Below are 17773 nucleotides of genomic sequence, written 5' to 3'. Positions count from 1 at the left end.
GAGTCTTATTTTGTTTCTGTCGAGTTTGTGTGTTTTACGATGCTCTGCTGCTCGAACACCTAGAGGTAACGTTACTACCTGGTGGCACCTGTGCCGGTAAAAACAGGAAAAGGGAAAATTATTTTCAAGACTAGACAATAGTCGCATAAACTATTAGATTATTCATAAATATATATATTCAATATATTTATAATATATATAATTTAATGGCTATTTGAACATTTTAAAAATCATGACCCATTCCTAATAAGTGCAACTGATTTAAATTTGCGTCAAACCTTTCCTCTGAAGCATTCATTTGTTTTGTCTGGCTCCTCACAGCCTGAGGCGTCGCAGGTTGATGGCGATAGAGAACAACCATGGGCACCAAGTGAATCGGGAGCCAGCAACGGCCCCCGGGTAGACGAGGAAGGGGAAGAAGACGAGGAGGGCCCTCAGAACGAAGTGAACGGAGGAGAGAAAGGAGCCCGATGGATGTGGGGGTCGGAGCAGAGGCGACTACGAGGCCAGCCGCTGGGCGAGGAGGACGAGGAGGAGGAGGAAGAGGAAGAGAACAACAACAGCAGCAGTCACCAAGAGGAGGAGGAGGCGGAGGAGAGGACAGAGGGAGGGGAGGAGCAGGGAAGGGAGGAAGAGGAGAGGGAAGAGGGCGAGGAGGAAGAGGAGGAGGATGAGGACGAGGAGGAGATGGACCAAGACAGTGATGACTTTGAACATTCGGCGGAGAGTGGGAGGGAGGAGGAAGAGGAGGAGGAAGGAGAGGGGGAGGAAGGGCTGCGGTCTCCCTCTCTCAGGAACAATGTGTCTGCCCCCAATAACAACCTGGACTCGGGTTGTACACACCAAAGCTCTTCCAACAAGAAGGTAAGCACAGCTGTTGTTTGTTGAGCAGTTTTCATTGGAAGCTTCTACTGAAGAAATAGTTCCTCTGTAAACAGTTCACAGTGAGTTATGGGAATCCTCCAGAGTTAACAGGGATGCTGTTTCTGGAAGACAGTTTGCTGCTGAAGTTTTTTAGTGTCATTTTTCAATACTATCGGCACCAAAAACAAAATTCCATTCACCTCCATTTGATCTCAGAGACCGATACCACAAAACTTGGGCAAATAAAACATAAAACATGGCTAGATACTGCTAGACTTAAGGCATGGCAAGTTAATTTATATAGCACATTTCAGCAACAAGGCAATTCAAAGCGCTTTACATAAAACATTCAAAGCATCGAGACAAAGTGCAAGAGATACATTATAAAAACAATATTTGAATACAATTAAAAACATTACAAATCCAAGAGAATAGAAAATAAAAACAAGCAAAAATTGAATAAAACAGGTATTAAATACAGGAATAAAAGTTATGGTGCAGTATAAGAAATAATTTAATAAAAAACAGAGGCAAACAGAAAAGTTTTCAGCCTTGATTCAAGTGAAAAAATTAATATTTTGGGTGAGCTGATACTTTAGGATACATCTGCAGCAGTTTCTGAAGTTTCTCACAGGCAATGTTTGCTTATTATCACATCACTGCTGTGAAAATTCTCCACAGTGTTCCGCACTGGCAGCACACGGTTCATAATCAAAACAGCAGCTCCCTCTTTTGGGGCAAGTGTGTTACTGCACTGCAGAGTAATGCTGTGTACACTTTGACAAGCAGTAACAAAATCTTCCCAGTGGAAGGATTAGGATATTGAAACTACATTTTATATATATATATATATATATATATATATATATATACATATATACACACACACACACACACACACAGTCCCCTTGAAAACTATTGGAAAGCGAGGCAAATTCCTTTATTTTTGCTGGAAACTCCCTAAACTGAAGGCAGCTGAAAACATTTTAGAGTTTTGAGAAACTTGTTAAAAATCTTAAAGGTTCTAAATTCAATATCCAGAGCATTAATATAGCAGCAAACAACTATTTTCTATAAGATATAGAGGAGTAATATCTACCTGAGCAGAGAATGAAATTGCTCTTCCTCTGTATGTGTTGTAATCCAAGTTACCCCTCACTTTGTTGACATAGCCGGTCCGGCTCAGGTAGACATTCCCCCTCCGGTTCCCCCTCTGTGTTAACTCTGTCAGCACTTTTGCCACTGTGTGCACTGTTTAGCACTGTTAGCACCATTAGCTGTGAGCCGCTGACTCGCCATTTTGAGAGCCGTTGAGAGGCAATAGAAATGCTCCCAATTTAGCACCTTTTTAAAAGTTATAAAAGTTAATTTTTTTATTGTGCAGCAGACAGAAGATTATTTTTATCCAGATGGTTAGGAGATTTTTTGAGGATTCTGTAAATACCTTCAGAAAAAGTGTTGTTAAACGACTTCTTCAAACATCGCTGAGTATTTATCTTTCAGAGACACTGATGCTTTCCTCTGTGACTCGAATGTAAATGCTGATAAAGCAATCTATAAGCAATCCCAAGTAGCATTGAAGCTCTTGAGGCAGCTCACTGTGGACCAACACTGTACTAAGACACTTGTAGTACATGTTTGCTTCACTGGATGGGAAGATAAAAGCTTAAATCTCACAGCATTTCTGAAGGTAAATATGATGTAAAGCACATCACACTGCTGTCATCAATAACAAAACACACAGAGGAGGGTCTGAATGAATGCTGAATTGCAACATGTATCACCAGCGTCAATAAAGCAGCTGCTGCGCGTGCTCACAACAGTCGGAAAAACAGATTAACGATGAGTAATCACTAATAAAAGTGGGGTAGTCCTTCTTTGCATCTTGTTTCGCCACTTTCATTGGGCTGTGTATTCCAAGACCATTTTGTTATGCAGTTTGTGATAGAGGAGTGACAGCACACTGTGAAATAATTATAGCTTACTTGTAAAATACTTTATTCATGGTCAGAATGCAGAGGCCTTTTTTAGGACATGTTAAAACTCAAAGCACGTTCATGACTCACAAATTGATTGCTGACACGATGAGTGACGAGTACGGAGAAGCGCTTGATGTTCAAAAGACAAGTGTAACGGACCGTCAGATCTTTCCTCAGTAACTGAACTAATGTGCTCGTTCAAAGGGCTCTGATGTAGCACAGCGCCAGTGTTTGGATGTTAATGCCGGTGTCTCGTTTCAGTGAGGACTGATGGCACGACTGTTGTGTTTCAGTGGCCTTCACAACACCTATATTTAAAAGGAGGAAATGGACTTGGCCATGACGTTTTCTAGAAGCGAGGAATGATAGTTATGCATCGCTAATACAATTTGCAGTGTGTTAGCAATGCACTGACATAGATTGTGACAAGGAAAAAACAATAAATCAAAGGGCTGGAATCCCTAGATGTTGGCTTTAGGGATTGACCGATATGTTTTTCAGGACCAATACCGATTATTAGTAGTCAAGGAGACCAATAACTGATATTTTGAACTGATATACATTTGCAGTAAAAATGAAAATCTTGGTGTCAAAAATGGGAACAACACAAAACTTTGTTGAAATGCCTTAAAGCATATGTTTAATTAAAAGAGCTTTCTCAATTTTATCTTAAAATAAAAGGGCGGGGAGCTCCCAGCTTCTTATAAAGTTAAATGAAAATTTTAATAAATAAATCAACAATATCTCTCTGAAGTTTTATAAAGTGTAAAATGAAATAAAACTAGCAAAACTCAAATTCAACTAATCAACTCTGATAACTGTACACCATCTATGCAGTGCCTGTATGGATTAACACAGGCCTCAGCACAAAATCCAGATTTTGTTTCTGAGACTTACGGATCAAAAGTTACAGGCCAAGACATAAAGTTAATTGTTAAAGCGCCACCATCTGGCCAAATTGCACCACATTTGACCCGGCACTCCCGTGGGTCCTGAGCAATACGCCCGCCTAGTGTGAAGTCGGTTGGATGAGCGGTTCTCAAGATATGCGAAGGACACACTGAGGGACAGACAGACAGTGCTTGCTTTAGTAGATGTCATACACCGGTACGTATATATTTAGGCCAAAAAAGCACATAAAACTTTGAAAAGTACTCGGGGTAATTTGGATTTAATGCCATCATGGCACTGTTTGTCCTGTAGCCTCTATTGTTTATAACAGCCTTTTACAGCACATGAGTTGATGGAGTATCAGATCACTTCAGCAGATGGTGGTGTGAGTCCATTAAGGATAAAAACCCTCCCACCAGTACAATTCTTTGTTTCCATTAAACTACTAACTATATTGTACAATTTGTTATTTATATACATGTAAATTAAAATCTGCAGCAGCAATCAGCCCCCTTAATCCAGTATGTGTCCGATTTTAATTATGATCTACTGTATATCCACATTATAGTGTTATTTTCCAAAATAATACTACAGGCAAATATTTGTATTATGTATATTGTAAAAATACTTTTTATGCCATTGTATCCTATTGTACATTCTCTTTAATATGCCAGAGGCAACATAGAGGACAACAGAGATAATACACTCATCTCAACAGACAGTAATGACTAAAGCTGTGACAGATTTGTCATCAGCGGCGTAGCCTCATGACAAGTACACTGCTCCCCCCACACCCTTCTGACAATAGGAAGTTGCACAGCCAGGAAGTTTAGTTATTGCTGTTGAAAAGCATGCGTGTCTCTCCTCACTGTCACACAGTTGTTTCCTGTTTTAAATGTCATACCTGCGGTCTCAATATAGAGTGATGTTATGTGTTGATGTTTGAGCCTTTGATGGAGATATTGTCCTTGCTTATATTGGCCTAAATATAGCAGTTAGTCTGAATTTGCTCCTGTGTGCCTTTCACCATCCGACACAGCTGTCAGATAGGTTTGTCAGGGTCTTAGTCACCGCGGTGGGCCAGCTGGCTTTGATGTTGAATGTACACATTTTGTTCAGCTGTGGTGGGTCGTGTATGCTTGGAATTAGGAGTGGTGCAGAAAGAGTAGATCGACATTTATTGACAGTTCAAGTGAGATTCATCTCACATATTTACACCCACTGTGTTTTAGGTGTAATATGCTACAGTAGTATAGATGAAGGCTTCTAAATAAGAGTGATGGTGGACAATTCTACTCTTATGTTCTGTAGCTACCTTTGGGAGGGTTTGTTGTGTCCTACAAGTTTGAATTATGTTTTTCTAGCCACTTCAAACATTACGAAGATTGTGGCACACAAAAGCACAGAAAACTAAAATAAAAAATTGGAAACATCGGTACATATCAGTGGGCTACCACCGGGTCTAAAAAGTGAAGCCAATGAGGAAGTGCCTTATACCTGCATTCTTTCTAATAGCCAGCAGGGGGCGACTCCTCTGGTTGTAAAAAGACGTCTGATTGTATAGAAGTCTATGAGAAAATGACCCTACTTCTCACTTGATTTATTACCTCAGTAAACATTGTAAACATGAGTTTATGGTCTCAGTCACTAGTTTCAAGTCTTCTTCAATACAGCATGATGTTCATTTAGTAAATTATGGTCCCATTTAGAGTCAAATAGACCATAAAGCAGGGGATGCTTTAGGGCGTGGCTACCTTGTGATTGACAGGTCACCACTGATGTCACGGTGACTACTCACGGTGACATCAGTGGTGACTTTTACTTTTACTAGATTTGTTCCTTGACCTCAGTGTCATTGAAAATGGTCAGTATATTAATATAAATAGGACTGTCACAGTTAACGGAAGTTAAAGGTAGAGTTAAAGTTTTAAAGCTAGAGTGAAGATACTGGCATCATATGAAACCTTTACAGACATGCCCACTTTATGATAATCACATGCAGTTTTGGGCAAGTCATAGTCAAGTCAGCACACTGGCACACTGACAGCTGTTGTTGTCTGTTGGGCTTGAGTTTGCCAAATATGCTATGATTTGAGCATATTTGTTATGCTAAATGCAGTACCTGTGAGGGTTTCCGGACAATATTAATCATTGTTTTGTGTTGTTAATTGATTTACAATAACTAATATATAAATATGTTTGTATAAAGAGAGCATATTTGCCCACTCCCATGTTGATAAGAGTATTAAATACTTGACAAATCTCCCTTTAAGGTACATTTTGAACAGATAAAAAATGTGATTAATTTGCGATTAATTGCGAATAACTATGGTCAATCATGCAAGTAATCGTGATTAAATATTTTAATATTTAGTCCAAATAAATAACAAAGGCAGTCACTTTAGTAATTTTAGTTTTACCATGGATCATGTCACTTGAAAGCCTGAATATTCCTATTTGCTGTTAATTAGTTGATCAGCCAGTTATTTCACCGCTTTTCAAAACCAGGGTTACTAAGTGCTTGACAGTAGTTGTAGTAGTAGTAGTGCTGGTAGTAGAAGATGGATTACCTTCATATAAGTTACACATTTAAAGGTCCCGTGTATGTTCCCATAGAGCACACGTATGCAGTCTTGTAAACTATGATATGTGCATTTTGGCAGCTGCAGCATCCATGTGCCAAACAAGGGGCACGGGGTTGTAGTAGAGGATCGATGACTGTGTTTGGACCAAGAATGTGCCAGTCCATGTGGGGTTAGGTGATATCTGCACTGTATGTGTGGCTGATGTGTGCAAACTGCAAACACAAAGAACTGCATGTGTAAAGTAAAAGTAGCACTATAAAAACTTATAATGTGCTGTTCAGCTTTCTGTGCATGTCTTCACACATGAGGACAGATTGTGTTCCAGGTGCTGTAGGCTCAGGTCACCAGAATTAGACGCCTCACCTCCTCTTCTTACTTGCCACTCTTGTCTTTTGACCCTGTGCCAACGGGGTGGTACTCAGTGTCATGCTCATCATTTAACCTTTTTAAATTCTTTAAGAGCTTCAGGAATCAATATTCAAGCCGTGCATTAACGTCCCTACAGGCCTAATGTGCAAAGATATTCTGGAGTTGAGTCAAAACTTAATTTAGATTTACATTTCGAGCAGATGCCTTTCTATTCAAGGGCACTAAAAGGGGCATGCATCGTCGGGGGCATGACACTTTCCTGCGTTGAATGACAGAATATTTGGTGTTGGGTTGACATTAGGCTCGTATCCTGCTGAAGCAGGTGTTGATATCTGTCACATACATTAGCCCCTGGGAAAGCTCATTATTTCACACTAGGAGGTGGAAAAAATGTTTAAGGTTGTGTAAGGTGAGTGTTAAAGGTTATAACATCGTGGAGTACATGTTTACTGAAAATTGTTAATGATCCCACCACTAATGGAAATTACTTACAGTTCTTAAAGGATTACATACCGCCCACACTGAAAGATGCAAAGCTGGTTGAAAATCGGCAAAAATTTAAATAGTTTCAGAGAATTTTAAGTATTTGTTAGACCAGATACTGTGGTTTAATATTCAGTGGAGAAAATGTTGTGTAGTACAGTAGCAAACGTCTCCGTGACAACCACCAGCAACTGTCAATATAAAATTACTGCTACTGTACTACTACTGTAACTACTTGGATTTGAAACCCTATATTATACTGCTCAGCTTCACAGACAAAACGGCAGGCAAGCTTGAAAGCTACTTTTCATTTGTTGGACTGTAGAAAAATTAGGAATTTGATAATTGTGTTCCAGTATTTTCTATTTCTATAACTCTGCATGAATGGTGTGCAATCGGAAGTGGCAGAAGTTGATATCTTTCAGGTGCAGATTGTTATTTTGTCCAAGTGTAGAAATTAGAGCGGATAGAGTTAAATAGATTAAAACATTTAATTGCAATTAATTGCATGATTGTCCATAGTTAATCGCAATCGCAAATTAATCACATATTTTTTATCTGTTCAAAATGTACCTTAAAGGGAGATTTGTCAAGTATTTAATACTCTTATCAACTTGGGAGTGGACAAATATGCTGCTTTATGCAAATGTATAAATATATGTATTATTGGAAATCAATTAATAACACAAAACTATGACAAATATTGTCCAGAAACCCTCACAGCTTCTGCATTTAGCATAAAAAATATGCTCAAATCATAAAATGGCAAACTCAAACCAAACAGGCAACAACAGCTGTCAGTGTGTCAGTGTGCTGACTTGACTATGACTTGCCCCAAACTGCATGTGATTATCATAAAGTGGGCCTGTCTGTAAAGGGGAGACTCGTGGGTACCCATAGAACCCATTTTCATTCACATATCTTGAGATCAGAGGTCAAGGCCATGCCAGTTTTTCCTTGCCTCCTTGTCCTCCGTCGGGACAAGCTAGTATGACATGGTTGTACCAATGGATTCCTTAGGTTTTCTTAGGTTTCTAGCTCTAAAACTGAGCCTGCTACCACCTAAAAATCATGAGTTACGTTAATGCTTTAAAGAAATTAGTGGCGTTTTAAAGGAATTTGTGTTAACGCGTTATTATCATGTTAACTTTGACAGCCCAAGTAGAAATTGAATGTGCTTTACTGTTCTACTTTAAAAGATTTTAAATCTGTAATTAAGGTACCAATTTCTTTTACACGGCACAGGAGAGAGCATAAGACACATAGTTTTAAATATAGCATTTGTTTCCAAACCATAACCAAATCTTGATGTCTTAAAATCTAAAAGTTATGTTAAACTGTCATAGTTTAAAAAAGAAATGTGATAAGAATAAACAAGATCATATTGTGCCCATTTTAGGCTCCCTATGGTACACTGCTGCCTGTCCACTTCAGAATTAATTTTAACATATCACTCATGACTAATGACTAAGGCATTATGTGATCTCACAGGATTATATGTCTCATAATGATTCATCAGAGACCTTTGGTGCTAAATGGATCTGCAGAGCTATGATAAGGCAAAGCAGGAGGGCATGAGTGCATTGACAGCACATTAATTAATATCAACACTTGCTGAATAAACCATTTAATTATCTGGATTAAAAGAAGGAGGAAATATATTAATATTGTGAGGTGGGTGTCTTATATGTGAAGAACATTTTGTCTTGACTAAAAAACGAATTACTGTACCTTTTCAGCCTCTCACGTCAGCCATCTGGGTAGCTACATCTACATCTGAGCATCATTGAATGTGAAGTAGCTATTTAACTCTAATCTGTTTGTGTCATCCATAGTTGCTCAGATGTCTTTCTCCTCTTTGTGTCATGTCTTTGTGTCACTTACTTTGTGAATATTGATGAAAGGACATTTAAAGAGCGAGGTCAGCCGCTCACTCTATTCTTATTGGCTAATGTCTCTGGGGACACGGTGACTTCTACAAGGTTGAAGTCACATTTTTCACTCTGGTGTTCCCACTCCGTTGCTACAGCCACAGGAACAGAAAGCTTCATAGCATTGAGCAATATGCCTCTGAACTGTAGGAATATGAACTACACCTCTACAGACTTATGCACAGTGATGTGCACCCTACTGCAGCTTGTTCAATATGTGAACAGTTTTCGTGCATTACGGTTTGAGATATGAATGAGCAATAACTTGTCAGCCAAATAGTTTTTACTTTAGCAAACTTGGACAATTTGAGGTATTACTTAGTGCTCCATTTTTCTTCACACACACACACACACACACACACACACACACACACACACACACACACACACACACACACACACACACACACACACACAACCATTCATTGTCACTAATTAAATGTTTTTCCAAAGGAAAGGCAGCCTGCTTATTGTAGGTGGCGTCTCCCACACACTGGCCTTGTCACACAGGCAGAAATGAGCCACAAAGGACCAGTGTTCTCGTCCTCCCACATGAAAGCAACTAGTTTGAGTCACTACCAATACTGTGTATATATATATTGACGACAAATTGTCCTCACTGAAGCTGTCATTATGTACTGATATATTTCCACAGGCCGGTTGAAATAGTAGTTTCCCAGCAGTCTGTCCTTGCCTGTCGTCTACTCAAACCTAAGGCGATGATTATTTATAACAATTGCTCATCCGTCTGGGTTAACAAGTTTAATTTATCTGGTATTATTACATGGCTCCGTTGAATACTCGATTCTGATTGGTCAATCACAGCGTTCTGCGGTCTGTAATTTCTTTATAGCAGATCGTTGCTATGTATAACAGACCGTTGCTATGGACGTAGTTCTGATGTCGGACTCTGGCGGACCGTTTTTTGTGTCAAATTATTGATTTCTTAAGTAAGTAGCCATGTAATAAGCGGGATAATGTACAGCTAATGGGTCATTGTTGTGAAATAAACCCTTTCGTGCCGCATCGCCATGTCGGGATCACAACAATGACGGGCTCAATCAATTGTGCAGCCCTATTTCCATTCATGTAAAGATAGCAAAGATGCAAGTTTCAAGGTGGCAAGGCGACATCATACTAACAACAAACTAATGTAATTAATAACTGTCATCATCATCATCATCAATAACCTCACTCAGTTCAATGTCCAAATATAGACTATAAAAAAATTACATACAACTTACAAGTAAAGCCATAATTTCACCTTTTTTTAATATTTATTTTTAAAATGTTTGTCTTCATACACGCACCCATTGTGTGTGTATATGGCTCAAATAACCAGAAATCATCACTGCAGCAAAAAAGATGTAATTCCTCACTGACTTCCCACTCGCTGCCTCTTGCATTTCCTGGGTCGTCCAATTCTGCTGCAGACGGCTGCTAATTGTCTTCTGTTCTGCCTGAGAGAGGATTTTTTCCCTCTTTGTTTAAATCCAAGTGTGCTAATTGATGTCAAAATCACCAGTTGTTGAGACTTATATAATTGCCTTGGGTAGGCAATGCTCAAATAATACTTAAAAAATAACAGAAGATCCAAATTAGTGAGGATCTGCATGTGTGGTAAAAGAGAGCTGTTCTGTTGTTACATGTGTGTGTGCGCCCACCACTCCTGCAAGCTCAGCATGTGCAGCATTGTCAGCAGCTTATTCTGCTTTAGAAACGACAAAGAAACATGGACCAAAGGGATTTGCCCTCTCGGAGTGCATACAGTTACATTATACTTGCAGGTTATCTGTGCAAGTGACAAATCTGTTGCAGTGGCAATCGATCATGTTTGGGAAGCAGAGCCTGGTTAATGCATGTTAAGGAACTGATCTTTAGTTTTGGATTTAGCTGTGGATGCTAAAATTGTGATTGGGTGTATTGCATTGTGCAGGTCTAATTTGCATTACAGACTTCTTGGTTGTGTGTTCATATGGTTCCAAGCACAGTCACACTCTGATTCTTGACATTTCTTGTAAAAACCGGCATCTAACAGGATATTGTTGTATTGGCGGATTTTGCAATGCAGCATTGTTGTCCCAGTCTTTGACACCAGAGGGCAGCAGTGGTCTGAGAGTCATGTACAGACAATAATCCATGACCCACAGGTTGTGGGTGCTTGTTGCAGCTTTGCTCAGACTGCACCACAGGCTTTACCCAGTAATGAACGGTAGCCGGTCTCACATGGACATTGTCCAGCAGTGTGTGTGGAAGCGATGGAGCGTTCTTGTTTGCTTTTTCTAGTAATGCCTCTAGTGTTTGGCAGAGCTTCATCGATTGCTGATGTGGAGATAATGTGGGGGGTAAATAGCAGGTTTCGCGCTAGAAACCTTCACTTTACACATATGGAAATTTAAATGTACAGTAATAAGCCGCTGCATGTTTAGGTGACACACTGCATCATCCATTACAGATTGCAGAACATGCACCACAATGGTATTATCCCTTACCAAGATTAGATAGTCATTAGGGCGCAGAATATATTTTAGTTATACGTCATCTTTTTGAGTCTATAAAAAGCTTTTCTAATCACAAAGTCACCTCACGCTTGCCAGAGCTGCAGTGATGGGGTACGAGGGATATTGGCAGCACTGATCCAACAGGAATAGTGGAATAGAAGTTTTTTGCTGATACTAGTAAAAACTTGCTATGTTTTGCCTGTTGTATAGTCTGAGTGGAACACTGTTTGCATGCTGGTACAATCATTTTGCAATGGATTAGAGAGAAAGTGGTTCCTTCATATGTTTTAATTTGTTGCCTGAACAAAAAACACTTCATTAGTTACCATGATGGCAATGTTGCTTTTCTGACTTTGAGAGTTGATGTTAATACTTTATAATATACAGTCAAGGTGTACAGTGTCCCCCTCTTACGGAGTCTTCATCTGCAGCCGTACCCTGTCGTCTCAGTTGCGCTGAAATGCTGGTGGTGATTTGTAAGTGTACTGAGTTACTAGAAGCCAAACATTCTTGACCTCTGGCACTCCAGGGATTGCAAACTCAGTGACCAGGCAGTAATACTGCGGCGCTGTATTAAAAGAAAGCAGACAAATAGACAGCAGATATTTACCCCCGATAGCTTTGTTATTGGACTTTATGGGAAACTTATGAGCTTGTACAATAGAGAAGGAGCACAACGCTTCATACTCTGAAAACAAGGCCCACTGGAGGGGAAAACAATCGGCACCACAATACACAACCAAGGGCTGAAACACTAACAAAATGCCTGTAGCTAGCTAAAAACAATCAGATTTAAGCATTTCAAAGGATTATTTAGCACCCATTGTTAGCCAAATTTTATCGTAAGTTTGGAGCGTTATTTAACCTCTTCCGTCACAAGCTAGCATGACATGGTTGGTACCAATGGATTCCTTCGGTTTTCTAGTTTCAAATGATCACCTTCTTCACTCTAGCTTTAACTGAGCCAGCTACATCCTAAAAATCGCAAGTTGCGTTAATGCGTTAAAGGAATTTGTGGCGTTAAAACGAATTTGTGTTAACACGTTATTATCGCGGTAACTTTGTTAACCTAATCTTATTGCCTTTATTCTCGGTTTTTCGGTTCGGCAGCTTATAGAAACCTAGCTTCTGGCTTCTTTACCCTGTTGGTAGTGCATCCCACCACACAGCAGCTTTTAAGCATTTTTTTTATTGTTTGCTAGCATACGGAATTGACAAGGAGGCATCTTCACACAATACAAAGTCAACGGAGAGCGATGAATTGTGAGTGGAGCTTAATTGCGCGCTGTCTCTACTGTAACGTTGTGACCATAAAAGGTTTTTGCTAAATTATTTGAGTGGTTTTATTCCTGGTATCGATCCTCTATGTTCGGGTTGTCTTGATTACTAAAGCTCAATGGAGCTGCATGATTCTGTCTTCATACTCTAGATCTTCTAAGATACGCACAGCACAGGTTCAGCCTCGTCATAGAAGGACATAACAGCTTCTACTGCACAAAGTTCGAACACCTGATTGTGGGAACTTTTGAAATTCCCAGAACTCTATCCCCCTTTTCCATCAGAGAATTATCTTAAGTTTCTTGGCCATGGGAAAGCAAACAGAAATACAATAATGTTTTGACTTTTCTTTACATGTTATTTCCTGGATTATTTAACCCTTTAAAAACGGACCTCCTGCAGGTGGTCGCGGGACGTCGCTGTATGCATGACATGACAGATTTTTCTTTTTTAATTTATGACACAATTTCAATAATTTTGTCACATATTATGGTTTATTAACTTATATAACATTGTAGCTGAGGCTGTAAAGATTTTAGGGATATGAAGAATTTGAAAATACTCCAAGAAATGACATCACACTAAGCAAAAATACCAATGTAGGCACTGGCGGACCATTTCTATTGCAGAGTTCGAAGGGTTAATGAAAAATAATAGATAATGTTTAAGGAAAATGTTCTTCCAAGCTTTGCTGTGGCTCCCAGGATAAATATGAGTGCATGGTTTGCTATTTAACAAGTTACTTTGGGCTAATCATGTTGAGGCGGACTGGAACAGTGTCTGTCACATAGCTTTATGGCCTAAGATTAGTCCGAAAGCTCAAGTAACCTCTACAAGGGGCAAGTCGGAGACAAGCAGCCGTTCACTGGTGCCTCCTTGGTTATTTCACACTGCACTGTGCAATGTGTACTATTGTCAATCATGGTTTGTGAACTGAAAGGGGAAAAATGAAATGATTATGTTAGCCAATCATTCAAGCAATTGAAATTCTAAAAGCATAACTCTAGGATATTCAATAAGGCCGGTTGTCAGATTCTTTTTTTTCTTGTAGGTCTGTGTGGAAATGCATCGCTCTCTGTTTGTCAGTGTACATTTGAAAAACAGAACTTTCTATTCATTGTCTCGGAGGACAGGAGTGTAGTACGGCCCTGACACATTAGATAGTCAACAAACAAAGGCCAACTGGTCAGACAAATTGCATCCCCTGAAGTTGTCTGTAAAAGGTTGCACACACGAACACACTGCAAATATTGCAGCTGATGGTAAACTCACTGCTGACATACATGTACAGAAGACTATACTATATTCTGCTCTCATGGCAGGGTTCAACGTTCAAGTTATTTTTTTTTTCACTTGCCTGGACAGGCAAGTGGGCCAGAAATCTACATGCCCAAAGTAAATTTTTACTTGCCCCTGTACAAATTGTTTTATTCATTAGCGGTTATCAAATAACAACAAAGACTTAAGTTAATTGTCATGTTTTATCCTTATTCAAGTAAATTAATCTGGAGTGTTGCCACATCCACTAACGCCACCCAACTAGACTCTTGTTTTCAGGATAATTGAAATGCTCGCTTGTGCTTCAGCTCATAAAACTTTGTCTTTACCCGAGTGCCGATCGGTACTGCGCATGTACAAATCTCAACAGAGATGAGAAGGAAACGAGTTGGCTCACTCCATGGATGTATAAAGAGAACTGGATACAGCGTTGGAGGCGGGCTCCCGTTCATTCCTTTGAGAGTTGCTCAGTGGCGCATGAAGCCAAAATGGCTCGACTGCCAAGTGATAGAGTACCTAGATCATCTGGCGATCTTTCCCATAAAAAAGTATTTTTGGGTCCAATGGCATCACATGACGGACACGGAAGTTGTGGTAAAAATGTTATATCCTCTTGGGGATCAATAAAGTACGTCTTAATACATTTCCTCCCACGAATATTCGCTCCGTCTTCCATTCACGTCTATATTGAAGCCGGCACAATGGAAAAATTCAAGTGTTTCCTACTTTGCTGCGATCTCACAGGTATGCACTGATGCAGCTGTGTTTGTAAATAGAGAAGTTATTTGTCTGTTTTATCACCATCTGATCAATATTTATTATTACATTTATTGTATTACCTGCATCAGAGTGTTTTAACAAAACAAAAATGCAATATGACGGTATCTTTAGAATCCCAAAAAACATCAGCAAAAGATAATTTCACACAATTTTTTCACCACCGTGAATCAATATAGTTTAATTAAATGCTTGGAATACAAATTGTGGATTTGATTGGTTTAAAAGCTGCAACTGGAAGTCTATAAAGTTTTGCCTTGCTTGGTGCATGTGTTGTCATAACGTGGTGTTTTGCTTGTGAAGAAGCGGAAAGGAAAAATAAGAAAAGGCCGTACTAAATGGGTGAAATCACCACTAATTTGGTTGACGAGAATGTTCAGTCAGGGAGCTCTCTCTCACCGACAGCCTGTTTGTTCAACATGCTCAATTGGCTGAACAGCTGCCGATAAGGCGCCACCTTGCTCCAATTGTGCTGAACATACTGTAAAAACTATGGGCGTTGGCCCGCCACAAACACTCAATGGCGTCCAGTCGGCCTGGTGTGTCAGGGCCCTCTGGTCTACTCTGATAGATGTTCTGGCTCCGTAATCCTCCTCAAACAATGGTGGATGTGAGAATAGAAGAGAGGTTAAGCCCCGTAGGACTTTCTGTTACCATGTGTTCAGACATTTAAATGCACACAGAGAAGGCTGTCTCTTGCCACTTGCTCTATCTGTAGATTCATACATATTCATCAGATTGTCAGCTGTTTTCTGTTGCATATTAATTTTCTGTGGGAATCAGCATAAACGGCATATATTAACTTTTTCTAAACTCCCTGATGTCGCACTCATTGTCACGCCTATACACCTTTATACCTTCACTTCATGAGTGTCTTGTTGTGTAGGTTTAAACAAACAGCTTCTCTCTTCGTAGCTGCTAGTGAACACACTTTATTAGACTTCATCCCTCTTGACACTTGGTCAAGTGAATCCCTGTTTAAGTGCACGTGTCACACATACTAACATTGAACTGCTGTGTGATCGTCTCCTGAAATATCCTCAGCCTCTTTGCTGACATAGACAGAGTTACTGACATTCCTGAACACCTTGGTTCATGGAAGAGTCAGAGAAGGTTAGCATTTAACAAATCCCAGCGTCATCACTCACGTTGATAAATGTGATTCGGACGAGGATCTTCTGTTTTGCTGTATGCTGACATTTCTCATTGCGTAAAGTTAACTGGGCACAGTGATGATGTAGTCCACTAAGTTGGGAGGACCAGAGGGAGGTCAGAAAATGACCACAATGAGGAAGCTCCCCGGACACGTGGGCTGCGTCGGACGACTGCTGGTCCACATTCCACCGCCGAGGGGTCATGAGAGCAGATTCCACAGTGCCTGTCTGAGGGGGAGAGGCTGAGTTGGTCCATCCTCTTTTCAGGCCCTGACGGCAGCTGCTCCGCCTGGCTTGGGCACAACAGTGACCTCACACCCCAGAGATATTTTAAAGGGTGCCAGTCAGCAGAGAGATGAGTTCTGAGTAGGTAGGTGAAGAAGCTCAGCGAGTGAAAGTATTGAGACGTCTAGTTGTGAGGTCCAAGGAAGGTACTACATTCATGTAAGAAAAGTTATCTGCGACAAGAGTCGGACAGGTTTGGGAGCTCCTTCTGGGATATGATCCAGTAAGACGGCCTGTTTTGCAATGCTGAGGCATTGCCCTATACCCCGTTTCTCGTCTGGTGCTCGGAGAAAGATGCCAAATGTTGCCTTTGGGAAAGAGAAGACTTCGTCCCACGTGGAGAACCAGCCACTTGACAAGGAAAACCCCAAGGACGTTGCCAAGGAACCGTTACCCCCTCAGAAAGTACTCAAGATATTTAGCATCAACATCATTGCTCAGGGTTTGCCTTTCTGTCGCAGGCGGGTGAGTATTGTACGTATTAGGCCAGTTGTACAGTTTAGGTTTGGTTGACCCACAGCACCCTAAAATGTCAAAGGTCATTTCTCCCCCCATTTAACCTAGGTTGTTGTTGTTGCTTTGAGTAGCTGCTACTTTTCAAAGTGGCGAATCAAAACTGAAGCTACTTGGCTACTTTCATTTCTGCTCTACTTATTACTTGCTTTTGTTTTGTCCGCACAATGAAACATTCACTTTTACACATTTACTACCAAATTAACCTTTTTTACATGTCAAATGAATGTAAAGTCACACCCCCACAAAACACATGAGCAGATTATCTTCCTTTTAATGACTTGCTTGAACTTGAATACACAAGTGTTTCTACCTTTTACATCGCTTAAGGGGTATTGGTAAGAATTAATAAGAACAAATTAATACACTTGGATTGATATAAGATGGATTTGTCCTTTGGTCAGATGTTTTTCAGTCGTTTCCGTACGCCCACAGATACAAAAGTTTGCGTGCCATGGCTCCACCCATGACAGACAACGGACACCAACATATAACCTTAAAAAGACCGTCGCCAATGAGACTATTTTTAGGTTATGTTTTTAGATGAAGATATATATTATAATTGGATAGAAAATAGGAAACATACATTATTCATTTTCAATTTATGGAGTAATTATAATTAAAAGTTTTGTTTTTAACGGTAAATAATTAATATCTTAAATATTCCGATTAATAAATACTTTTATTTATTATAGATGGGGTTAAAGGAGTTTTATATACAGTAATCTGTTGTCCTTGAAATGTATACAAATGAAATAAATACCTTATATCCGTCGGTGTCATCCATCGTGGCCAGCGAAGGACGGGTGGTGACTTAACATAAAATGGTTTTGTTTTCTTAACTTTCTTAACTTTACATTATAATTTTCAATTCTTCTAATGTGT

General features: G+C 39.8%; 1 protein-coding gene across 4 annotated transcripts in view; it reads left to right on the top strand.

Annotated features, from left to right (window-relative positions):
* Window positions 1–17773, top strand: part of fbxw7 (F-box and WD repeat domain containing 7) — a 148366-nt gene that overhangs the window by 50447 nt on the left and 80146 nt on the right. For all 4 annotated transcript variants that reach the window (XM_074629495.1, XM_074629496.1, XM_074629494.1 and 1 more), the window contains one exon: window positions 322–864. In XM_074629495.1, coding sequence (XP_074485596.1) covers window positions 322–864 — 543 coding nt within the window. The remainder of the gene's footprint in view (window positions 1–321; window positions 865–17773) is intronic.

The sequence above is a fragment of the Sebastes fasciatus genome, chromosome 3, assembly GCF_043250625.1.
Source record: "Sebastes fasciatus isolate fSebFas1 chromosome 3, fSebFas1.pri, whole genome shotgun sequence".
NCBI lineage: Eukaryota > Metazoa > Chordata > Actinopteri > Perciformes > Sebastidae > Sebastes > Sebastes fasciatus.
Note: the sequence above shows the minus strand (reverse complement) of the source record. Positions and strands in the feature narration are given on the sequence as shown.